The 26,926-nt window shown below is 48.3% G+C and overlaps 1 protein-coding gene across 9 annotated transcripts in view; it reads left to right on the forward strand.

Annotated features, from left to right (window-relative positions):
- The window catches only part of LOC141148587 (uncharacterized), a 580,328-nt gene that overhangs the window by 34,610 nt on the left and 518,792 nt on the right, over positions 1-26,926 (forward strand). For all 9 annotated transcript variants that reach the window (XM_073636167.1, XM_073636176.1, XM_073636171.1 and 6 more), the window contains exon 2: positions 5,202-5,531. In XM_073636167.1, the coding sequence (XP_073492268.1) occupies positions 5,202-5,531 (330 nt within the window). The remainder of the gene's footprint in view (positions 1-5,201; positions 5,532-26,926) is intronic.

Genomic DNA, 26,926 nt, shown 5'->3' on the forward strand with positions numbered 1-26,926 from the left:
ACTTTAGTTTTTTTAGTATGTTTATAGTGGTGTCATATGAGCATCATTGCACACTCATCCTCAATAGGTGAATCCCTACATCCTCTCACCCCCATATGTAGGGTGCAGTTTCATTATTATATTATTGTGACCTAAATTTTCCTGCCATATAAAGAGTGACCTGTCAGGTCACTTTTCAGGGCACTGGTGTATTTAAAGTTCATCACTGTGAACTCACCCTTTAGTGGTTTTTAGGCAGAGGTTGGCCCTCATCTAGGTGTACCTCCACACCCACCTATCCCTCATATAGGGTTAGACCTATGTATACCATACTGACCCAATTAGTTGTAGAGTCCTTTTGGGTTATATAAAGGGTGACCTGTTTTTCTGCACATAGGTAGTGTCATCTTCAGGTGTGCAGAGAAATTACAAAACAATTCAGTGGCTCCTCTGGGTATCGCTACAGTTTTAATTAGGTTATTTGCTTATTTTTTTCTGTGTGATCTAGAGGTAGCCCCCTGATATTTAGGCAGGGATTCTGTTAAATTTAGTTGCCAGGCGATAGTTTCCTTGGCCAATTGTTAGGAGGTCAAATGATTTCACCCTAATTCTGGAATTGAAGCACTTCTCTCTTCTGTCGCTAGATGGCCGGATAACTGGTGACATTAGATAAGACAAGGGCATTGCAAGGACAGAGTAGGAATGACTGGGATGTCTCAGCCAATGGGCAGGGATTTTCTTGGAGCCCTTGGCCTGCTGGGAGAACCTATTTGTTTAAGTGAGGTCAGGTGATCGGGGTTCTGTGCCACCTGGGTGGCTGTCTGGGTGGACGTGTGTTGTGTTGCCCCGAGCTGCTAGGCCAGAGCCTGAGGCCTACCCTGGGCACATCTGGCTGCTAGGCTGTCTGGGGGGCCTATCCAGAAGCAAGAGAGCAGCGTAGGGTTGGGACTGCGGCTTGCAGTCCAACCAGAAGTGACAGTTCTGCCGGCCGGAGAACCTGTCCTTGTCAGAGGTAGAGGTGAAGCTGTCACCACTAAGGGACCATCCACCTTGTTACCATAGACCACAGTGAGTAGCTGAAGCAAGTACCAGAGCAGTATTCTCACCAACCGGGGACCGTGACAAATTGGGAAACTCTCAGCAGGTGTCAAGCCAGGGACTCAGCCAGTGGAGGTAACGCTTGCAGAGCAGTCTTGTAGAGCAGAGCAATCTTCTCACACAGTATCTTCCTCAAGCGTCAGCCCCGTGTCCCTGCTGGGTCCCTAGCTTGGCACTCACAGATACTCCTCAAGCTTCACCTCGCTGGCCTGCTCGGTCCCTGGCTTGCACAACAAGCCAGGGACCGAGCAGGCCAGCGAGGTGACGCTTGAGGAGTATCTGTGATTGCCAAGCTAGGGACCCAGCAGGGACACGGGGGTGACGCTTGAGGAAGATACTGTGTGAGAAGATTGGAAGAGCTCAGGGGATCCAGTGGCAGTGGATCAACAAGTTTAGTGAGAGAGACTAGGAGCTCAGTTGAGTGAAGATCTACAAGAGGAGATTGTAGAGGAAGGAAAGAAGTTTGTTACAAAATAAACTGTTATGCCGCGTACACACGGTCGGACTTTCTGGCCTACTTGGTCCGGCATACTTTCTGACGGACTTTGTCCGCCAGGTGCGCCGGACTTTAAAATGGACGGACTTGTCCACACACGACCGGACTTTGCGGCGGGCTAAGTCCGCCCGTCTTTCCGACGGACTTTCGCCGGAGTTACGGCGGACTTTCAGAATGAACGGACTTGCCCACACACGGACAAGTCCGTTCATTTTGAACGTGACTCAGGTGCGACGGGACTAGAAAAGGATGTCAATCTTGCCGCTTTTATCGGCGAGATTGACACCTTGCGAGCCCCGTCGCGATGCATACCAGGCCCTTAGGTCTGGTATGGATTATAAAGGGAAACCCCTACGCCGAAAAAAGGTCGTGGGGTTCCCCCTGAAATCCATACCAGACCCCGATCCGAGCATGCAGCCTGGCCGGTCAGGAAAGGGGGTGGGGACGAGCGAGCGCCCCCCCCTCCTGAACCGTACCAGGCCGCATGCCCTCAACATAGGGGGGTGGGTGCTTTGGGGGAGGGGGGGGCCCTGCGGGGCCCCCCCCTCCCCCAAAGCACCTTGTCCCCATGTTGATGAGGACAAGGGCCTCTTCCCGACAACCCTGGCCGTTGGTTGTCGGGGTCTGCGGGCGGGGGGCTTATCGGAATCCGGGATAAGTCAACATCACCCAGTGACCACGCCCCCACGGTAGTCAACATCACCCAGTGACCATGCCCCCTAAAACGTCACAGTCCCAGCATGCCCAGGGACTGTGACATCAAAAGGGGGCGGGGTCTCCGCCTATATAAGTCACAACGCAGCCCTCAGAGAGCAGTCCAGCCGGAGAGAGCGTCGTGTCAACATCTGGAGAAGAGAAGAGAAGACAAGAAGCCCAGAAGTCCGGACCTCTGCTGGCAAGAGAGCTACCTGAACACAGCGGAGGAGCCGGCCGAAGAACTGGAACACCGGGAGAGGAGATTGGAGAAGAACCAACCGGACGCCGGGAGAATATGAACCGGAGGGACCCCCGAAGCCGGAAGAAGACCCCCGAAGCCGGAGGAAGATCCCCCCCCCCATCCTATGTGAATGAGTATGGGGTACCCCCACCCGGAGCTGTTTAATAAAATATTTTAAAAACCTGTGTAGTGTTTTATTATTTACACTTTTTCACTAGGTGAATGTACCCCATACTCATTCACATAGGATGGGGGGGCTGGGATCTGGGGGCCCTCTTATAGGGGGCTCCCGGATTTCGATAAGCCCCCCGCCTGCAGACCCCGACAACCAACGGCCAGGGTTGTCGGGAAGAGGCCCTTGTCCTCGTCAACATGGGGACAAGGTGCTTTGGGGTGGGGGGGCCCCGCAGGGCGCCCCCTCCCCCAAAGCACCCACCCCCATGTTGAGGGCATGCGGCCTGGTACGGTTCAGGAGGGGGGGGCGCTCGCTCGTCCCCACACCCTTTCCTGACCGGCCAGGCTGCATGCTCGGATCGGGGTCTGGTATGGATTTTAGGGGGGACCCAACGCCGTTTTTTCGGCGTAGGGGAGTTCCCTTTATAATCCATACCAGACCTAGGGGCCTGGTATACCCCGCGCTCGCCGCAATAGGAAAATTTGTTTTTCCTATTGCAGCGAGCGCGAGATGCAATACCCTGCCCTCGCGTTGTATCTGGTCCGTTGGACCAGCATACACACGAGCGGGCTTTCCGTCGGACCAGCACACAGATGAGCGGACTTTCCGCCCGAAACTGAGTCCGACAGAAAGATTTAAAACATGTTTCAAATCTAGGTCCGGCGGGCTGTTGGAAAAAAGTCCGCCGGAGCCTACACACGGGCGGATTGTCCGGCACACTCTGGTCTGCCGGACCAAGTATGCCGGAAAGTCCGACCGTGTGTACGCGGCATTACATGACTGTTGCCATAGGAGACAGCGATCCTACTTGTGCAGATGTGGTGTCTAGCTGGAGGCCTTTCCCTGCATGGCTGTCTACCTATAGAGATCTCGGAGTATGCCAATTAACATTTCAACTACTTAAAGTGGTGTTCCACCCAAAAAAAAATGCATAAATATGCCTAAAAAAAAAAAATTTGGAAAAAATTTTTTTCTACTCACCTCTAAATGCCTGTTGCTAGGGGGTCCCTCGTAGTCTGCCTCCTTCAGTGCCTGGGCTGGTGACATCACTTCCCCTTGGTGCAGGAAGGGCTCAGCTCTGCCCCCTCCCTCTTGTCAATCATATGGGACACGTGACAGGTCCCATATGATTGCGCGGCCAATCAAAGCGTGCGGCGCCGCTCGCGCATGCGCTGTGGGTGCCCGGCTGTGAAGCCACCGCTGAGTGCCCACAGTTGCAATGCTGGCGCTGGCGAACGGAGGGGGAGCCGAGCGGGGCTTCCGATCCCCCACATCGCTGGACCCTGGGACAGGTAAGTGTCTGATTATTAAATGTCAGCAGCTGCAGTATTTGTAGCTGCAGACTTTTAATTTTTTTTTTTGTGGGAACTCCTCTTTAAGGGTGTCCTGGCCCTAACCCTCTCTCCCACAGTTCTGTTTAAGAGACAATAAATCTCTTTGCATTCAAGAAATGTCTGGTGCCCATTAATCTACCTTGCTCATCTGTACTCATCAGCCACCTACTGGGCTACACCCCCCCCCCAGGGATTGATTGAAGTCCCACAAACATTCAGACTGCTTATTTGACTTTCCAACCCACTATTGTTCTAGAACTCTCTATAATACAGGGGGAATCAATCAAACTGATCCACTGGTTACAGAGGAGACAAAAAGAACTCAATTTGCCTAACATCCTAGCAACCTAACAAAGAGGGTGCTACATCTTTATTGTGTATACCAAAGTGTATTATTATCATCATTATTCAGTTTATACCTTTATCTCTGCATGCCTATTACTTACTTTGTTGGATGACAATATACTAAGTTTCTTTTATTAATTGATTTGGTGTATGAGTTCTTTGAAATAGCATTACTGCTGGGTACTTAGTGTTGCTGCCAGTGATTTCTTGTGATGCTGTGGGTTTGTGTACTCAGCCTGGTGTGTCAGAAGAGCTAAGGTCTTTGAAAAGGTTGAGGTCAAGAACAGAGGACCCATGCTAACCAGCAGCTCCAATGGGGTAGAGCTACAGTACATTTGCACAAACCCTTTCACTTATCCCTTAACGGGCAACATGAGAGAATTAATGTAACATTAACACGGCATCTCCATCTTCCACCCAACTTCTCCCACTGGAATGGCCATCTTTATTTATGGGGTTGTCTCAGTCCCCTGCCAGCCCACCACTGGGGATTGGCCGTGGCCCCATAAATATTCAAGGCAACTCCTCCTAACCCCAACCCTCTAGTTCTAGAAGGTTCTCCAACCTTCCAGACCAGAGGGAGGCACCAGATAGCTGCCATAATGAGTCACCCAGTCCTGAACGCTAATGAACCCTGAGCCAATTAAGACTCACAAATTTACAGTGGGAGTCGGAGTATGGTTTGCCTGCTCTAATTCCAGCACACATATCAGAGGGTGCCAAATATCTATTCATGCAAGGAAATAGCTCTATTTCTCTGAGATGTAATTGGATGTTTTACGGGATCACCTGACCTCACTTTACTGTAAGTATAAATTTAATTTCTATCTCATGCAGGTGCTGCTCTACAGATGACGGGACCTTCTACATATGAAGCCAGAGTTGGATCCATTGCCCAAATTCCCTGCACCTTCACAGCAGATATACTTCCTGCAGATCCCAGATTTTTTGCAGTTGTTTGGGATTTAGAAGGAAAACAAATCCTAAAATATGATAACATTGTGACATCAACTAATCCCAGATATTCATTGGATATAGATCAAGCATTGAATGGAATCGCTCATCTGACCATCTCTAATACATTTCTATCAGATGGTGGAATCTACACATGTTCAGTGACTAATAGCCCTGTACTAAGGGAGAAAGAGATCAAAGTGAAAATTTCAGGTAAAGAAATTCAGATTTTTATTATTTTATTGCAGGAATAGTTATCCTCTGCTCCTTGCTTACAGAACTGAAATATTTTCACCAGCTCTATTCTCTCTATGCCAGCAGCAAGCTAAAATGATCCTGTATTTATATTTCACTTCATAATTACAGATCTGCCACTGAGGCCGCATTTTTTCCCCAAATATAACATTTTATTAATTTGGAGCTCAGAGGAGGCAAAATTCAAGTACAATAGCATAAAACGACCACAGTTACATTTACACACAATGTCATCAGTCATGTTCAGTCATTGGGTCCAAGGAATGAGATATCACAAATACAATCAATAGTTTCATTTGGTGACAAACTGTGCCGAGTTGTCACACAAATAAACTCTGAACCGCCTAATCCCTGCAGATTATGTGTTCCTAAGAACAGATGGGGCGGAAAAAATTGTTCTAGGGAAAAGAACGGATGGAAGAAGGTAGTGAGAAAAAAACAGAAAAAAGAAGATTTGAGAGGAGATGGGAGGGAAGAGGGGATGGGAGGGAAGAGGGGGTGGGAGGGGGGGAGGGGAGTGGAATAAAGAAGGATCCTGAATGGCAATGGACTTCCAACAGTTGCATGTACAAGTGAACCTGCATCACATACCCATCTATGAGCGGAATAGTGACACTTCAGATAAAATGAACATGTTCCATAGTCCCCACATTTTAGAATGCTTTTCCAGTTTATTTTGTGCTGTGAGGACTAAATCTTCTAACTTATTTATATCTTCTACCTTGCGCAACCAGGTCCCAATAGAGGGAGATGCCTGTTGCGTCCAGAATAGGGGAATGCAAGCTTCGGCAGCATTCAATAAATGTTGCATGGTTGATTTTTGGTAGTGTTTCGCTGGGATTGTGGTAATGTAGAGTAAAAAAGAAGGCCGGATCATTGGGATTATTATAGTCCATGAATTATTGGGTTATATTGCGGAAAGTCGTCCAAAAAATGTTTAGCTTAGGGCAAGACCAAAAGATATGAAGGAACGATCCTCTGTCTGTTTGGCATCTGCAACAGCTATCGGTGGTGGTCGAGTAGTATTTGTTTAACAATTGTGGTGTATATTACCATCTAGTCAGGATTTTATCATTTATTTCCTGTATTTTCGTACAGATCAACAACTTTAAGGAAAATCTAAGAATACTTTGTTGTTCCTCTACTGAAAAGGAACGATTTAAGTCAGCCTCCCATTTCTGTAGGAAAGACAGTTGCGGTTGTTCAGGAGGGGAATTGAGAAAAGCATACGTTTTGGATAACACTTGTGGCAAAGTTCCGTCATCCATACAGTAGTCTTCAAAGGTCGTGAAGGTCCGATTAAATTAGATAGGATTTGCTAGGGAGTGTAGAAAGTGATGTAGCTGTATCACGCTCCAATAAGGGAGCTGGAAACGACCATTCTCACACATCAAGGACTGGAGGGAAGGCTTTCCATCTAGAACATGGAGGGCACGATCGTGACCCCATCTGAGAGAGTGTCTGGAATTCAAACCGTCCAAGTCCAGGAGGAAATGCTAGGTTGCCCAAGATAGAGAACAGAGGGGATTCTCTGGTGGAGAGCGAAGCTGAGAAGAGCAGAGACGAAGTGTGGTGCCAATTAGGGGATGGGATTTCAATTTGGTAGGCAAACAGGCAAAGCACCACACAGCTCTCTTCAAAAGGATAACAGTCTGGGTCTGCTCCAATTGTGCCTAGATTTTATGTCCATTGTGCCGACTCCAGTCAAGGATTCTCCCCAGATGTACTGCCAGATAGTAATTCCTTATGTCTGGAAGAGCCAAGCCCCTGTAATGTTTGGGTAGCGTAAGGTATCGTCTGGGTAGATGAGGTTTTGAATGTGTCCAGGTAATTTTGACAAAAAGCGAGTGTACTTGTTTGAAATAATGTGATGGAATCTGTATCATTGACAAACTGGGAATGACATAAATACCCAGTTAACCCCATCAATGCTTTTTCAGAATCCATACTGAGAAATACGCAGGGTGTACAATCAGAGGCGATTCTAGGCTTTGTGAGGCCTTAGACGAAACTTACACATGAGGCCCCAATCACGCCCATAATGGGGAAAAAATTCAAGCAATAAAAATGACTGCAAAAAAATGCACAGATCTAGCACACAGTTCATCAGCACCACTTCCAGGGCACCCTCCTCACCTACCAGACATATGCAGCCAATAAAACATCTGGGGCCCAGCAAGGTGGCAACCCCTCTAAGAATTTCCTGTGTCTTGGGAGAATGGGGAGGGGATGTCACTGAGTCATTCCACATCCACAGAGAAAGTAGAGTGGGGGGATCCCAGCACAGCGCAGGGGGAGCGAGAGAGGGGGGAGGGAAAGGGAGGGAGAGAGAGAGAGGGGAGAGGGAGAGAGAGGGGGGAGAGGGAGGGGGAGAGAGAGAGAGAAAAAAAGGGGGAGAGAGAGGGGAGGGGAGCGAGAGGGGGAGGGAGAGGGAGAGAGGGGGGGAGGGAAAGGGGGGGAAGAGAGAGAGAGGGGGGAGGGAAAAAGAGAGAGGGAGAAGGAAGGGGAGCGAGAGGGGGAGCACGCCATTGTGAGTGAGAGGGGGAGGGAGAGTGGGTGAGAGAGAGGGAGGGAGAGAGGGTGAGCGAGAGGGGGAGAGAGAGAAGGTGAGAGGGAGAGAGGGGTACAGAAAGGGTGCGCAAAAGGGGGAGAGAGGAAAGAAGAGAGGAGGGGGAGAGAGAGGGAGGGGAGGGGGAGAGAGAGGGGTGGAGAGAGAGGAGTAGAGAAAGGGTGCGCAAAAGGGGGAGAGGGAGGTGGAGAGAGGAGAGAAGAGAGGAGGGGGAGAGAGGGAGGCGAGAGGGAGGGGAGGGAGGAGAGAGAGAGGGAGGGAGGGGAGGGGGAGAGAGGGAGGGGAGGGGGAGAGAGGGGGAGAGGAAGAGAGAAAGGGGGAGAGAAAGAGGAAGGGGGAGGCAGAGAGAGAGGGGGAAGAGAGAGAGGGGGAGGAGAGAGAGGGAGTGGTGGGAAGGGGTAAGAGAGAGAAGGAGTGTGGTGAGAGAGAGAGGGGGAGGGAGGGAGAGAGAGAGGGGGAGTGAGAGAGAGGGGGTAAGAGAGAGAGGGCGGAGGGAGAGAGAGAGAAAGGGAGAGGGGGGAGAGAGAGGGGTGAAAGGGGGTAAGAGAGAGAGAGGGGGAGGTGAGAAAGAGGGGGGAGAGGGAAAGGGGGTGAGAGAGATCTGACCCTGTGTGCAGCCCCTCCTGTGCCCCATGTCCCAGTCTGTGAAGGCACTGGGGGGGGCAAAGAGTAGGGAGGAGCTGAAGTGTGCTGGGGGGTGGGGGGCGGAGAGTGCTGGGGGTGGGGGCCGGAGAGAGTGCTGGGGGGTTGGGGAAGGAGAGTGCTGGGGGCTAGAGAGTGCTGGGGGGGCGGAGAGTGCTGGGGATCGGAGAGTACTGGGGGCCAGAGAGTGCTGGGGATCGGAGAGTGCTGGGGGCGAGAGAGTGCTGGGGGGTGGGGGCCGGAGAGTGCTGGGGGCCAGAGAGTGCTGGGGGGAGGGGGCAGAGAGTTCTGGGGGTGAAGGCCGGAGAGTGCTGGGAGAGGGGCTGGAGAGTGCTGGGGGGTGGGGGCTGGAGAGTGGGGAGCAGAGAGAACTGGGAAAGGTGGAGAGCACAGGAGGGGTGGGGGCTGGAGAGCGCTGGGGGAAGCTTGAGAGGGGGGGCAGAAAGAATTGGAGAGCAGGGGGGTGCTGGCAAAATGGGGGCGGAGCCAGGGAGGACAAGGATGGGCTGGAGAGCAGGAGGGGCGGAGCCAGGGAGCACACAGAGGGGCTGGAGAGCAGGAGGGGCGGAGCCAGGGAGCATAAGGAGGGGCCGGAGAGCGGGGATGCAGAAAATGTTATATAGGACGAGAGGTGGGGAGACTGCACATAGTGAAATAGATTTTTCCATATTACTCCATGCAGCCGCTGAATGATCACTTCTCCTCTCCTTCCTGCAGACATTCAGCGGCTGCATGGAGGAATATGGAAAAATCTATTTTACTATGTGCAGTCTCCCCACCGCTCCTATTCAGGCACACAGGGAGGCTGCACAGGCACTCACCTTCTCTCCGGTTGGCCAGGCAGCATAACAGCTCCTTCCTCTTCACACTCATGGGGAAGCTCAGCTGGATAGCTTCAGTGACCCCCGCCCCAACTGCAGAACCAAATAGAAGGAGGCAAGCGTGGGAAGGTCAGGTGAGCGGCACAGGCTGAAGGAGCAGCTCAGCTGCGGGTCCCACATGGACATGCCACCCGCATGCCTTGGAGCCGGGTGCTGTCATCCAGCCGCTGCCGCCACCTAGAGGCCTCTACTGTCCCGCTCGCCACACTTACTGCCACCAGACCGGGATGAGACCTTGACAACATCCGTGATTGATCACAGGCAAATTAGTCAGCCGCGAGGCCCCTGTGACTGCGGGGCCTTAGGCGATCGCCTAATTTGTCTAATTAAAGAGCCGCCTCTGTGTACAATTCATAGAGGCAACATGGATCAGATTAAGGACTTTGGTGGTGTTATCCCTAGCTTCCCTTGAAGGGATAAAAGCTACCTGGTCTAGATGAACTATGTCTTGTAACTGTTGCGCAAGTCGAGTGGCCAGGATCTTTGTAAAAAGCTTGAGATCGATATTAGGAAGAGAAATGGGCCTATAACTACTACAGGAGGATGGATCCTTACCTTCCTTGGGTATAATGGAAATATGGGCCTTCAGAGTGTCTCTAGGGAAATTTTGTCCGAACTAAGAGCATTGAACATCTTTACCGTATATGAACCTAAAATCGGGAGAAGGGATTAGTAATATTGTAAAGTGAAACCCTCAGGTTCTGGGGCTTTCCCTGGTTTCATCCCACCCACCGCCCTCTGTAACTCCTCCACCATAATAGGGACTTCCAACTCTTCTCTAACTTCCGTGGGAAGTCAGGGAAGTTGAGACGAAGTGATGTATTCATTAATTGTCGTCTTAGAGGTTGTCCCCTATGGGAGATTATATAGAGATGAATAGTAATCCCTGAATTCTTTCTCAATCTCATTAGGGAGAACTGCCTTGTGTACCCAGAAGGATATGATTTGGGGTATATATGTAGTAAGTTTGTGATTTCTGACTGATTTGGCTAACAATTTCCCACACTTATTATGACTGAGCTTGCGGCAAAATTGAAGTGCCGCTTTTGCTCTGTAATGCAATAAATCCACTGTTTGCCACCAGAGGGACAATAGTTCATTCTCCAGAGAGGAAGTAGGTGTTTGTTTATGCGGGAGCTCTACCACATGGATTTTGTTAAGGAACATAGTTAATCAGTACTCCTCTGATTACTGTCTTGTGGGCTTTCCACAGGATACCTGGGTCACAGTCTGGTTGATCGTTGGTCGAAGAGTAGTTCTTCAATTTGTTGGTGACATCTGTTAGAACTTCTGGGGTCTGTAGAAGACTTTCGTTTAACCTCCAAAAACGGGTGTTGGAGGTCAGAACTGTCGAGAGTGAGTACCGTGTGGAGACAGTAGCATGATCTGATCATGTGATATTCCTTATGCTGGATTCACTTACTGCTTGTAACTGCTGATGAGGGACCATAAAGTCAACAATTCTCAAGTATACTTTGTGTGGGGAGGAATAGAAAGTATAGTCTTTTTCTCCAGAGTGTTGTCTACTAGTTGGGCTCTGTGCAAATATTGTGTTATTCGAGATTTGAGTAAAACAAGGCAGAGAAGACAGGTGAGGACCGGGAGCTCTGTAAGTACACTTCTTCCCTCGGCCATGTCCAGACCACACACCTCCCCCACTGGGTGTTTTTTAACGTGGCTGTTAAGGCTCCATGCACACTACTGTACCTCAAAAAACAGCAGCTTTGAGCATTTTTTTTTTCTGCTTCTAGAAACAAATAGTGTTATCCTATGTGTCCATGCACACTATTTTAGTCTAGAAGCGATTTTGAAGCTTCAGCTCGTAGGACCAGAAAAAAAACTAATTTTTTTGTGTCTTTGGGAGCAACAGCTGACAAAAATGGGGACAGCTCCTACAAGCAGGGCTGGTGCAAGGATTTTTGACACCCTAGGTAAAACCTCATTTTGCCGCCCCTGGGCTCCGCCCCTGACTCCACCCACTTTGCCCTGCCCATGTATAAGGTAGAGGTTGCAGGAGTGTGTAATGCACACAGTGTTCTTTCACTATATAAAGAGGGCAGGGTTGCAGGGTGCGCTACATACTGAGTGTAGGGTACAGGGTGCGCTACATACTGAATGCAGGGTTGCGGGGTGCACTACGCACTGAATGCAGAGTTGCGGGGTGTGGTATGCACAGAGTGCAGGGTTGCGAGGTACGCTACGTACAGAGTGCAGGGTTGCGAGTTGCGCTACGTACAAAGAACAGGGTTGTGTGGTGCGCTACATACAGAGTGCAGGGTTGCGGGGTGTGCTATGTACAGAGTGCAGAGTTGCGGGGTGCACTACTTACAGATTGCAGGGTTGAGAGGTGTGCAATGTACAGAGTGTAGAGTTGTGCTATGTACAGGGTTGCGGGGTGCACTGCGTACATTGTGCAGGGTTGCGGGGTGCGCTGTGTACAGAGTACAGGGTTGAGGGGTGTGCTGTGTACAGAGTGCAGGGTTGAGGGGTGCGCTATGTACTGGGGGGAGAGATGGGGAGAGGAGGAGGTAGGGAGTGAGAGGAGGAGGATGAAAGGGGGAGGGGGGGAAGAGGAGGGGGGAGAGGGAATGAAGGAGGGGGGGAGGAGGAGGGAAGAGGGGAGAGGAAAAGAGGAGAGGAAGAGGGGAGAGGAAAAGGTGGGGGAGAGGAAAAGGCGAGGAGAGCGGAAGAGGAGTAGGGGGGAGAGAGGAGGCCATGTACTCGGTATGATGACATCACATATGTGAGGACTAAACAGACACTATACAGTATATATACATCAGTGTTCTTCAATCACCAGGGCTCTGCTGCATCCGAGGACCCTGCCAGAAACAAACCCTGCCTCCAGCTGTCACCAGGCACTGACCCCAGAGTGCCCACTACTCCTATAGGCTACAGCACGCTGTCGCTGTACTGGACAGGCCAGGAGGGAGCACAGTGGTGACACAGGGGGGCTGGGTCACTGGAATCACTGGATGTATGGGCAGAGCTGGCTGTACTGACTGGGATGATCACCAGGGACAGACAGGTCACTGATAGAGGTGCCAGGTGCACAGGGGATGTTTGCTTCCGTTCCGTCGGGACATGTCAGTGCTGCGCCTACGGAGTGGCTGCAGCCTGCCTGAGTTACATGCAGCAGTGGCATCCCCTGCATCCCCCTTGATGTGCATGCTTCATCCCAACCAGCAGTGCCCACTAGAGGTTATTACATTTATTATAGAGCTATTGATACACAGCCCAGAAAATGTACATAACGCAGAGACGGAGAGTAGGGAAACCTGGCTGCGCCCTAGTGCGCCTTAGGTGGCTGCCTAATTTGCATATTGGTAGCACCGGCCCTGCCTACAAGCTCCTAAATGCTGCTAACCGATGCTAAGCACCAATTTCCAGCTTTTTTTTCTTTCTTAGTGGCCAGTCGCCAGCGTCCTTAACAACCAGTGAATAGTTGGTTGTTAAGGAGTGGGCGGTAAGCCAGCCGCCGCATTCTTAACAACATGTGACTCATTAGCTGTCAGTGTGGTTCCCAGCTAAAGTCTGAATGTAAACAAAAGAATTGCCGACAATTAAAACTTGAGAAAAAAGGCCCTTAGGTCTGCTATGGTTTTTGAGGGGAACCCCATGCCAATTTTTTTTTTAAATGGTGTGGGGTTCCTCCCAAAATACATACCAGACCCTTATCCATGCAAGCGGCCCGACAGGTCAGGGAAGGAGGAGGGATAAGCAAGCTCCCTCCCCCGAACCATACCAGGCCACATGCCCTCAACATGGGGGGGTGCTTTGGGGAGGGAGCTCCCCTCAAAAGCACCTTGTCCCCTCTTCGGTGGGGACAAGAGCCTCCTCCCCACAACCCAGGCCGTTGGTTTTGGGTTTCTGTGGACAGGGGGCTTATCGGAATTTGGACACCCTCTTTAACAAGAGGGCCCCCAGATTCCGCCTCCCCATGTGAATGCGTAGGGGTACATAGAACAAAAAAAGTGTAGTGTAGATAAAGACAGGAGGCAGTTTTTGACAAGTACTTTATTAAAAAAATAAAGATCCAACATCAATGATGTCACAAGGGGACGGGGTCACCCAGTGACGTCATTGGGTAGTAGTTTATTTAGCGGTGGGAGGCAGCAGAGCTGTCGTTCAGCAGGAGCCAGCATTGGGTGCGGGCCTCATTTTTTTTTCCTGGTTGCCAGCTGGCATGTATCGTGATTGCTGTTTGATCTACAATTTTTATATTGTTATTTTTTAAATAAAGGACTTAAAAACTGGCTTCTGTCTTTTTACACTTTTCTTTTTTTTTCTGTAAATGAGTAGGAGTACTCTATACTCTATGTACCATATACTCATTCACATGGGGGGGCCGGGATCTGGAGACCCCCTTGTTAAAGGGGGCTTCGAGATTCTGATAAGTCCCCCACCCACAGACCTCCACAATCACCGGCCAGGGCTGTAGGGGAGAAGCCTTTGTCCCCAGGGGCTGGTAGGGATTTTAGGCCATTTTTTAAAAAGATTTTGGTGTGGGGTTCACCTTAAAAACCAGAAGGGCCTGGTATGGATTGGGGGGGGGGGGCCTCCATGCAGTTTATCTTTCATATATTTTTAATGCCGGTGTCTTGCCGAGAAAGTTCCCTCGGCGGAAGTTCCCCCCCTGTACTGCGCAGGCGCAGTGCCTGCGCAGTACGGACTACTGTCAGCCGCCGGAGATAGCCGAAGCTCAAACGCTTCAATCAGCTGTACACGGCGCCTGCGCCCTAGGTCCCAGGTTCCTTCCCCACCATCCAAGTGGACCTAGAGGGGGAATCTAAAAGAGCCGAGCAAAGCGAGGCCGTGCCCGAAGCGTGGCGAGCGAAGTGTGGCGAGCGAAGGCACCGTGTACAGCTGATTTTCAGCTATTCCGCTTCGGCTATTTCCGCCGGATCCTACTGCGCAGGCGCAGCGCCTGCGCAGTAGAGGGGGGAACTTAGCAGTCGAGCAGAACTTTCTCGGCAGAACACCAGAATTTCTTTTATTTACATTCAGCTGTCAGTGGGTAATCGTGCTGATGGCTGATGAGTGTTGGTTGTTAAGGATGCGGTGGCCGTCTGTTCCTTAACAACATGCTAGTTGCTGCTAAACACCAGCACATAAAGTGCTAAATGCTGGGAAAAAAATGCTAAATATGAGAGTTTTTGTTCCAGCATTTTTCTGGTGTTTTTTTAGAGCTTCTAGTGTGCATGGAGCCTAAGGGAGTCTGGCCTTTTTTTTTTCTGCCTCTAAACTCCACTGCATGTTAGCCTATGCGTCCATGTACACATGGCATTTCAAGGCTTTTACACTGCCAGTGCATCCAAGAGCAGCAGCATTTTGCCAGAAAAAACACTTGATGCATAAAACATATCTAAAAACATGTTAATACTAGGCAAGTTTAGTGCCTGAGCATTAATTCATTTCAGTTGCCAGAATAAATTATTATTTTGGCTAATGAAATATAATGATTAATGCCCAAACGCTTGACATGTCTAAATGCGCCCAGGCGATTTACAAGCGTCAGGTGTTTTTTTTGCAAAACGCTGCTGCCAGGAGTAAAGGCATCCAGGAAAGATGGCAAACACTCTGTATGCATGAGACCTGTAAGATCTATTTATTACGTCAGTGCCTCCTAATACTGGTAGAAAAAAAAAGGGTGGAACAAAAGGTTAGAAAATACAAGTACTGTGTATACTTATCTTATTTACTATACTTTCAGCCACAGTGCCTAGACGAGGGTGTGCCACAATCCTGAAAATATCTCAGGCTATCTTAAAAGGATAAGTACGGTAATATGGAACAGCAACCAAAGTATACCACCAAATGGTTTTATATATATATATATATATATATATATATATATATATATATAGATGAACTTAAAGATTTAAGGGGATCTGAATACTTTCTGTCCCCACTGTGTGTATATATATATATATATATATATATATATATATATATACACACAGTGGGGACGGAAAGTATTCAGACCCCCTTAAATCTTTCACTCTTTGTTATATTGCAGCCATTTGCTAAAATCATTTAAGTTAATTTTTTTCCTCATTAATGTACACACAGCACCCCATATTGACAGAAAAACACAGAATTGTTGACATTTTTGCAGATTAATTTAAAAAGAAAAACTGAAATATCACATGGTCCTAAGTATTCAGACCCTTTGCTGTGACACTCATATATTAAACTCGGGTGCTGTCCATTTCTTCTGATCATCATTGAGATGGTTCTACATCTTCATTTGAGTCCAGCATTGTTTGATTATACTGATTGGACTTGATTAGGAAATCCACACACCTGTCTATATAAGTCCTTACAGCTCACAGTGCATGTAAGAGCAAATGAGAATCATGAGGTCAAAGGAACTGCCTGAAGAGCTCAGAGACAGAATTGTGGCAAGGCACAGATCTGGCCAAGGTTACAAAAAAATTTCTGCTGCACTTAAGGTTCCTAAGAGCACAGTGGCCTCCATAATCCTTAAATGGAAGGCGTTTGAGATGACCAGAACCCTTCCTAGAGCTGGCCGTCCGGCCAAACTGAGCTATCGGGGGGAAGAGCCTTGGTGAGAGAGATAAAGAAGAATCCCAAAGATCACTGTGGCTGAGCTCCAGAGATGCAGTCGAGAGATGGGAGAAAGTTCTAGAAAGTCAACCATCACTGCAGCCCTCGAACAGTCGGGGCTTTATGGCAGAGTGGCCCGACGGAAGCCTCTCCTCAGTGCAAGACACATGAAAGCCCGCATTGAGTTTGCTAAAAAACACCTGAAGGACTCCAAGATGGTGAGAAAGAAGATTCTCTACTCTGATGAGACCAAGATAGAACTTTTTGGCCTTAATTCTAAGCGGTATGTGTGGAGAAAACCAGGCACTGCTCATCACCTGTCCCATACAGTCCCAACAGTGAAGCATGGTGGTGGCAGCATCATGCTGTGGGGGTGTTTTTCAGCTGCAGGGACAGGACGACTGGTTGCAATCGAGGGAAAGATGAATGCGGCCAAGTACAGGGATATCCTGTACGAAAAGTTCTCCAGAGTGCTCAGGACCTCAGACTGGGCCAAAGGTTTACCCTCCAACAAGACAATGACCCTAAGCACACAGCTAAAATAACGAAGGAGTGGCTTCACAACAACTCCGTGACTGTTCTTGAATGGCCCAGCCAGAGCCCTGACTTAAACCCAATTGAGCATCTCTGGAGAGACCTAAAAAATGGCTGTCCACCAACGTTTACCATCCAACCTGACAGAACTGGAGAGGATCTGTAAGGAGGAATGGCAGAGGATCCCCAAATCCAGGTGTGAAAAACTTGCTGCATCTTCCCCAAAAAGACTCATGGCTGTATTAGATCAAAAAGGTGCTTCTACTAAATACTGAGCAAAGGGTCTGAATACTTAGGACCATGTGATATTTCAGTTTTTCTTTTTTAATAAATCTGCAAAAATGTCAACAATTCTGTCAATATGGGGTGCTGTGTGTACATTAATGAGGAAAAAAAATGAACTTAAATGATTTTAGCAAATGGCTGCAATATAACAAACAGTGAACAATTTAAAGGGGTGTGAATACTTTCTGTCCCCACTGTTTATATACATATATATATATATATATATATATATATATATATATATATATATATATATATATATATATAAAATGTATTTATCACATTTAAAAAGTACCTCCATGAGGCTCAAAATTGTTTAAAAAACATCAATTTCATAATATCATAGTAGGTAAGGTCAAATAAAGACAATAGTCCATCCAGTTCAACCTGTGTAGGTGTACATGTGTCAGTGTTAGGGATGAGCTTTCTGTTCGGGTGGAACATGAGTTTGACTCGAACATTGGCTGTTCGCCCGTTCGTCGAAAAGCGAACATTATGGGTCGTTTGCGCCAAATTCGAGAGACGCGTAACGGCCCATAATGCACTGCGGGAGCGCAGCGCATTGCTGTCTGATGATTGACCAAGCATGCACTATGACCCGCATGCTTTGGTCAATCACAGCGCCATCAGCAAAGACAGCCATAATTGGCCAAGGGCAGGGTGCCTTTGGCCAATTATGGCTCAGGGGGTTAAGTCCATGCCCCACACTATATAAGGCCACCTGCACGTCGGCCCTGTGTGTTGCTGGCGTTGACCGAGAGAGAAGGTGATTTCATTTAGATTGAGCAGGCAGGCGATTCAGTTAGCTGCAGTGTATTTAGTATATATATATATATACACACTGTATCCAGTTTAGCTAGATCTGACTGCAGGCCTTTCCTGGTGTACTGTTTCTAATATACCTCAGGCAGGCAGGTGATTCAGTTAGCTGCAGTGTATTTAGTATATATATATATACACACTGTATCCAGTTTAGCTAGATCTGACTGCAGGCCTTTCCTGGTGTACTGTTTCTAATATACCTCAGGCAGGCAGGTGATTCAGTTAGCTGCAGTGTATTATATATATATATATATATATATATATATATATATATATATATATATATATATATATATATATATATATATATATGTATATATCTACTATATCCAGTTTAGCTAGATCTGACTGCAGTCCGTTCCCGTTCCTGGTGTACTGTTTCTAATATACTTTCAGGCAGGCAGGTGATTCAGTGAGCTGCAGCGCATAAATTATATATACAGTCTCCTACTTATATATATCTACTGCATTCTAGTCTAGCCAAGCCTATATCTGACTGAAGGCCATTCCTGGTGTACATTTTCAAATATACTTGCAGGCAGGCAGGTGATTCAGTGATCTGCAGTGCTTTAAATATATATACAGTCACCTATATATATCCACTGCATTCTAGTCTAGCCAAGCCAATAATAGACTGCAAGCCATTCCTGGTGTACGTTTTCAAATATACTTTCAGGCAGGCAGGCAATTCAGTGATATGCAGTGCATAAAATATATATATACAGTCTCCTACATATATATCCACTGCATTCTAGTCTAGCCAAGCCTATATTTGACTGCAGGCCATTCCTGGTGTACGTTTTCAAATATACTTTCAGGCAGGAAGGCAGGTGATTCAGTGATCTTCAGTGCATTAAATATATATACAGTCTCCTACATATATATATCCACTGCGTTCTAGTCTAGCCAAGCCTATATCTGACTGCAGGCCATTCCTGGTGTACGTTTTCAAATACACTTTCAGGCAGGCAGGCAGGTGTTTCAGTGATCTGCAGTGCATTAAATATATTTACAGTCTCCTACATATATATATATATATATATACAGCATGTCTGGAAGGCCACCAAGGAGAGGCAGACGCTCACAGGCCACTAAAAGAGGGCAAGCAGGTTCTGTGTCTACAGCCAGCAGTGCTGGCCGTGGACACAGTGCATCCTCAGCATGTGGCCGTGGGGCACGCTTGTCCTTTTTTTCGGCAGCTGGTCGTGTTGATCCACAACATGCAGAAGAGTTGGTAGAGTAGATAACTAAGCCATCCTCATCCTCCTCATCCTCTGTCACCCAGGCTCAGAGTATTTTGCCTGCCAATGCAGCTGCCAAAGTGGCCTATTCCATCGGCTCAATGTTATCAGTCACTCCTTCCCTAGCCCCACAATCATGCACGGAGGAGTCCCCCAAACTGTTCGACCACAATGTCAGGTACATGCTGCAGGAGGATGCGCAGTGTTTTGAAGGCTCCGATGATGGTACCCAGGTTGAGGAAGGACGATGGTACCCAGGTTGAGAAGTAACGTGAACCCAGAGAGAGGGGGTGCCCAAGAAGGACAAGAAACTGGCAGTCATGTTCCCCAGCTGCAGCATACTGCCAGGTTTGCTCCAGTTACGAGGAGGGAGGGGATAATGAGGTCACTGACTCTACGTGGGTGCTTGATAGAAGAGAGGAGGAGGAGGCACATCTCCAACGAGGCAGGATGCCCTCCAAGGACCAGCTTAAGGGCAGCCACCCGACTGCATCACACAGCAGAGCTCCGCATGTGCAGGGCGCTGCTGACTCCCCACGTATTTTGAAAATTTCTTTGGTGTGGGCCTTTTTTGATACGTGTGCAGAAGATCGCACCGTTGCTGTTTTCAAAATATGTCTGAAGCGTATCAAGCGTGGCCAAAACAGCAGCCGCTTGGGCACATGCTTGACCAGACATATGTCGACCTCCCATGCAGTCTGTTGGCAACAGTACTTAAAAGACCCACACCAAAGAACAAGGCGGACCTCTCCTTGCTCCTCATCAGCTGGAATCTCCAACCCCACTATACCTTCAGTCCTCTCAGAAACCTGCACTGAGAGGAATGAAGGTGTAGAATTAGGTGTGCCAAGTACTTGTGGGCAATCTGCTATCACTACACCAACATCCGATTGTAGCAGGCAAATTTCCCTACCCCAGTTGCTAAACCGTAGAAAGAAATTCGGTCCCAGCCATCCACATGCTCAGCGGCTGAATGCTAGCTTGGCTAAATTGCTAGCACTCCAACTGCTGTCTTTTCAGCTTTTAGACTCTGCCCCCTTTTCTGAATTTGTGAAATGTGCGTTACCTCAGTGGCAGGTTCCCAAATGCCATTTCTCTTCAGGGAAGGCCATTCTGGCTCTCTACCGGCATGTGGAAGGCAATGTCTTGGACTTGTTGGACAGCGTGGTCAGCGGTAAGGTGCATATTACTGCTGACTCATGGTCCAGCAGGCACAGACAGGGACGTTACCTTTCTTTCACGACGCACTGGGTAACTCTGCTGGCAGCTGGGAAAGATGCAGGACAGGGTGCAGTATTGTTGGAGCTTGTTTTGCCACCACGCCTCCAAAATGCTAGTAGTGGTGATTATGCCACACCTCTCTCCTCCACACCCTCCTCTTTTTCTTCCTCTGTGGCCTCTTCCTCTGCAGATTTTTCCTCGGAACCAGCTGTGCTCCGTAGGCGTTCAAGGGGCTACGCGAGCACTCAGGCAAAAAGATGCCATGCGTTGCTTGAGTTGGTCTGCTTAAGGGACAGGAGCCACACTGGGGCAGAGATTCTGTCAGCTCTGCAGGGGCAGACTCAGAGGTGGTTAATGCCACGCTGGCTTCAGCCAGGAATGTTGGTTTGTGACAATGGGACCAACCTCCTCTCCGCCCTCCGACAGGGACACTTGACCCATGTTCCCTGTTTGGCTCACGTCCCTAATTTGGTGGTGCAGCAGTTCTTTAGCAGGTACCCGGGCTTCCAGGATCTCTTGAGGCAGGCCAGGAAAGTCTCTGGGCATTTCCGACGGTCATATAATGCCAGTTCTCGGCTGGCTGACCTTCAAAAGGAATGCAACCTGCCCAAGAACCTCCTCATTTGTGACATGCCCACCAGGTGGAACTTAATTTTGGCAATGCTGCAGTGGCTGCACATGCAGCAGAGGGCCATCAATGAGTACCTGTGTGAGTATGGCACCAGGAAAGGTTCAGGGGAGCTTGGCTTTTTTTTCGCCACGCCAGTGGCTACTGATCAAGGATGCATGCACTGTCCTGTCACCATTTGAGGAGGCCACAAGGATGGTGAGCAGTGACAGTGCATGCATCAGTGATAGTGTCCCTCTTATCTTCCTGTTGGAGCACACGCTTCATGGAATAATGGACAGGGCACTTGAGGTAGTACAGAGGGAGGAAGTTGAGGACTTCCTTACCTCTCAAGGCCCCCTTCATCCAGACAGTGTTCCTGAGGGCCCGCAAATCACACAGGAAGAGGAGGAGGATGAGGATTGTGTCAGCATGGAGGTGGAGTCTAGCACTCAGCATCAGCAGCAGTCTTCAAGGGATCGTTTTCAGTCCCCAGAAACCCATGGCCTTGTACGTGGCTGGGAGGAGGTGGCTGTGGATCATGTCATGCTTAGTGACCCAGAGGACTCCAGATCGAATGCCTCAGCAAACCTTCGCTGCATGGCCTCCCTGATCCTGCAAAGCCTGTGAAAGAACCCTCAGATTCGTGGTATCAAGGAGAGGGATCATTACTGGCTGGCAACTCTTCTTGATCCACGTTACAAGGGTAAGGCTGTGGAACTTATCCAGCCTTCGCAGAGGGAGCAGAGGAAGAAACATCTTCGGGAGGCCTTGCAGAAAGGTTTATGCAATACGTTTCCAGAGCCTGGGAGGTTACAATTTCCTGTAAGAACAAGATGGAGGAAGTAAATCGAATGAAGACCACCTCCTCTCCCTCCAACCGCCTAACAGTTACATGTAGAAACCTTTGCCACCTCAACCCTTCTCTTCTCTGCTCTGCTACTGATCACCTCTATGACAAAATCTCATCCCTGTCGTGCCCCAACCTAGCCACTTTCATCTACAACAGCTCACTGTCTTCCTCCCTAGACAAGCTTCCCCCCCTCACTACACACAGAATTAGGCCCGACTGCTACAACCCTGGCAAACAGATGACACCAGAAGTCTCAGAAAACGTAGCCGTGCTCTTGAGTGCCTGTGGCATAAGACTAAGTTCCAGGAAGACTTCACACAATAAAAATCTGCTCTCCTAAAATACTATTCCTGCCTTCACACTGCCAAACAGACCTACTTTATCACACTCATTAACACCTTCTCATCCAGTCCACGTCAGCTCTTCTCTACCTTCAACACTCTACTCTGTTCTCCACTGCCTCCACCCACCAACTCACTCACTGCCCAGGAGATCGCCAATCACTTCAAAACTAAGATTGATATAATTCATGAGGAGATCTCCAATGCGCAAAAACCTCCCCCATGCAACACCCCATGTCCACAGATACAATCATTACTTCCCTCATTCAACCCTGCTACTATTAATGAGGTTGCTAAACTTTTATCTAACACTCATAGGAGGAGTTGGTGAATACACCTGTCTTGGAGAGCTGTGAGTCTGCTGGAAGTTGCTAAAAGATTTAACAAGGACTGTTAAAACCTTTGGGTTAAGACCCATCCACAAACTGGAAAATGTCACCTATGACGAAACGCGTCTGGTAGGGCACGCACTGATGTCACCGCTCTGTATGTGAGGAAGACTGGCTCCTGTGTTGCCGGCTGGCACTTGTTTTTAACGCAAAGCTATATTTATTCATGTAAGTGCAATATTTTTGTTCTTTACTAAACCCAGTAGACGGTAATACACTATGGTCAGTTTTTCTTTCCATTGAGCCTATCTGGAGTACTTTCCTGTATGGTCAAGACCCAGTGAGACGCTCAAGTGGTTGCCAATACCATATCCGGTACCAGGCATCCTGTGTGTGTTCAGCAGCCGTTCCTACAGTCAAGGCCACGGCTGGGTTACAGGCAAACGCTTTATATTGCTTGCTATTCGGTAAGCAGGCAGTTTATATGGTGTCGGATACTTCTTCATTTTGTGTGATCTCACTTTGGTGCATATCAAGAACTGAAATTATGGACTATGTTAAATCATGTTAATTTGTGGGCGCAATCTCTTTTATTTTATCTAACCACCTGCCCCCTGGATCCTGCTCGCAAATGCTACGCTCACCCTCTGACTCGATTCTACACTCTCTAACTCACATTTTCAACCTCTCCCTCTCTTGTGGCATCTTCCCAAACTCTCTAAAACATGCGCTAGTCACCCCCATACTTAAAAATCCCTCACTGGACCCCACCAATCTTAACAACCTACGTCCCATCTCCTTACTCGCTTTCTTCTCCAAACTTCTTGAAAGACTGGTCTACAACCGAATAAGCGACCATCTGACCATGAATAAACTTCTTGATTCCCTTCAGTCCGGATTTCGCCCTCAACACTCCACAGAAACTGCTCTCTTTAAACTCTCAAATGACCTACTAACAGCTAAAAACAGTGGACACTAATCTGTACTACTTCTCCTGGATCTCTCTGCTGCCTTTGACACTGTGGACCACCCCCTCCTCCTCAATAAACTCCACTCTTTTGGTCTCTGTGACTGTACTCTTCGCTTGTTCTCATCCTACCTATCCCACCGCTCCTTCAGTGTCACTTACAACTCTACTTCCTCCTCCCCTCTTCCTTTCTCCGTTGGGGTCCCCCAAGGTTCTGTTCTTGGACCTCTCCTTTTCTCAATCTACACCGCCTCCCTGGGTCAGTTGATTGCCTCCTATGGCTTTAAATATCATCTCTAAGCTGATGACACCCAAATCTATCTCTCTACCCCCCAGCTCTCTTCATATGTCTCCTCACGCATTACCAACTTACTAGCAGACATATCAGCCTGGATGTCACATCACTTCCTCAAACTTAACCTATCCAAAACCAAGCTCATGATAGTTCCTCCCTCAGGTGCCACTTCCCCTGATTTCTCTGGCAATATCAACGGCTCAACTATCAACCCATCTCCCCATGCCAAAGTCCTAGGTGTAATCCTGGACTCTGAACTAACCTTTTCGGCCCCACATTCTATCACTATCCAAAATTTGCCGCCTCAACCTCCGCAACATCTCCAAGATACGCCCCTTCCTAACCAATGTCTCCACAAAGCTTCTAATCCACTCCCTGGTCATCTCCCACCTCGACTACTGCAACTCCCTCCTCATTGGCTTACCTCTAAATAGGTTATCCCCACTTCAGTCCATCATGAACGCTGCTGCCAGGCTCATCCACCTCACAAACCGCTCAGCATCTGCTATACCCCTCTGCCAATCCCTCCATTGGCTGCCACTCAGTCACCGAATTAAATTCAAGATACTACCTATAACTTACAAAGCTATCCACAACCTGGCCCCCAGCTACATCTCTAACCTAGTTTCAAAATACCAACCTAAAACCGGCTACTGTCTTTTTTAACATTTTTGACACTTTTTTGTGAAATGGTAGGGGTACATTGGTACCCCATTACCATTTCACACAGGGGGGCCAGGATCTGGGGGCCCCCTTGTTAAAGGGGGCTTCCAGATTCCGATAAGCCCCCTGCCTGCAGACCCCCACAACCACCCATGTTGAGGGCATGTGGCCTGGTAAGGTTTAGGAGGAGGGGGCGCTCTCTTGTCTTTTCCTGAGTCTGGTATGAATTTTTAGGGGGACCCCCACGCCTTTTTTTTTTAAATTTTGGTGCGTTGTTCCCCTTAAAATCCATACCAGTCCCCCACGCATTTTTTTTTTAATTTCGGTTCGGGGTTCCCCTTAATATTCATACCAGACCCAAAGGGCCTGGTAATGCACTGTGGGGGAATCCCAGGCCGTTTTTTTCAATGACTTTTATGTGTATTGCAGAGACCCGACAATTCATTATAGCCGGTGCTAGCGCTAGTACTTTTAAATTACTGTTTTTCCTTTAGAAATGTCATTTTTTTGTCGGACTGTTCTAATCAAGGGAAACATGTGCCACTTTACAGGCATACTATAGACACCCCCCAGGTACGAAATTTAAAGGAATATTTCACTTTTATTGTTTCACTTTAAGCATTATTAAAATCACTGCTCCCGAAAAAACGTCCGTTTTTAAAACTTTTTTTTGCATTGATACATGTCCCCTGGGGCAGGACCCAGGTCCCCAAACACTTTTTATGACAATACCATGCATATTAAGCTTTAAAATTAGCACTTTTGATTTCTCCCATAGACTTTTAAAGGGTGTTCTGCGGCTTTCAAATTTGCCGCGAACACCCCAAATTGTTCGCTATTCGGCGAACGGGTGAACAGCCAATGTTCGAGTCGAGCTGATGTTTGACCCGAACAGACAGCCCATGCCTAGTCCGCAGCCCCAAGGTCTGATCGTTTTCAGCAACCATCGCCAGCGTCTGATTTATATGGAGCAGGAATACCTAGGGGCAAGATCAGACTTGGAGACCTTTCCAACTGAAAATCCACTGGATTACTGGGTCTTGAGGATGGATCACTGGCCAGAGCTTGCACAATATGCAATTGAGCTACTGGCCTGTCCTGCATCCAGCGTTCTTTCTGAACACACATTCAGTGCTGCTGGAGGCTTTGTAACCGATCACAGAGTGCGCCTGTCCACAGACTCAGTTGATCGGCTCACCTTCATAAAAATTAATCAGTCTTGGATCACCAGCTACCAAGCACCTGATGTATGACTGTGAGATCCCTTGAAGACTGCCTATGCTGAGTGATTATAGTGTTATGCTGAGTGACTATCCTATTCCTCCTCAATGTTCATGTTGATAGCTTCTAAGAACATTTTCGTTTCAGGCACCACCACCAGTGCCTAAGGCGCCTAAGGTTGTGTAATTTCAATTTTTGCTGTAATATTTTGCAGCAGGGCTCGTTCTTGCGCTCAACTAGAGTATCTATGAGGGGTTGCAGGGGTTGCACCACCACCAGTGCCCAATTTTTCTGCCCCTGTTTAACATTGAACCGGTATAGAGGAGGGGATTTGAACAGCCCCACTATCCTCATTTAAAGTCCCAAATAACTTTTTTCTTCTTTTAATCAAATAATTAGGGATGGAGGCACACAGTCGCACTATCAATCAATATATTTTCTTTACCAATTAATATTTCAGTTGTTTTTATTTTATTTTCAACTTTCAAAAACTATGTATTTTGATTGTCCCCATATAGAAATAACTAACAGGATGCTATTTTATTTTCTTGATCTTTGATACTTTGATCTTTCGCGTTATATGTGCGCATTGGTGGCATCGGCCGTTGTTTGTCCTATGCCCTTGCCTCTTTTGTCACGTCCCGGAGCTGCGATGCGCACTGGGGATTTCCCCTCCGCCCTGTTCTGACGTAGGGCGGGGTCTCCTCCACTACGCATCGACGTCATGCCTCTTGCGCCGGTTGTTTGGTGTCCTCGTGAAGCACTTATACCGGCTGCTTGGTTCACCATCTCCAGCGCTTGGGGGGCCTGGTTTGACGCTCATTGTTGGCCAGTTTGGATGGTTGACTGGCAGCAGTGTGGTACCTCCCTGCCCCATTTAGGTTGCTGGTGCCTGACGTTGGGGGCGGTTCTGTGGCGGCACTCCCCGCATAAGCCTCTCCTTGTGCAGCGTCTCACACCCCGGTCTCCTTTCATCACCTTTTTCATCGCAACCACACGTTTTTTGGCCCTCATGCCCTTATTCACTTTTTAGCAGGTATGTTTTTCTTTTCACTCCCTCTACACTCACTTCCTTCCAATTGTTCCCCCTTCCTTTTTCTCTGGCCATTTCTTTCACTGATTTGGCCTCTCTCACAGGTTCTTTTCTTCCTTTCTATTTCTTTCTTATCACTTCCTTTCTTTCCTTTTTTCCTCCTTTTTTCTACTGTCTTCAACCTTACTTTTTGCTCATTTGTCCTTCATTTTTCCTCACCCTCCATACACTTCATTATTACTCACTCACTCAGTTATTGTTCGTCTTTCAGGGTTCCCC

Source organism: Aquarana catesbeiana, linkage group LG06, assembly GCF_042186555.1.
Source record: "Aquarana catesbeiana isolate 2022-GZ linkage group LG06, ASM4218655v1, whole genome shotgun sequence".
Classification (NCBI taxonomy): Eukaryota; Metazoa; Chordata; class Amphibia; order Anura; family Ranidae; genus Aquarana; species Aquarana catesbeiana.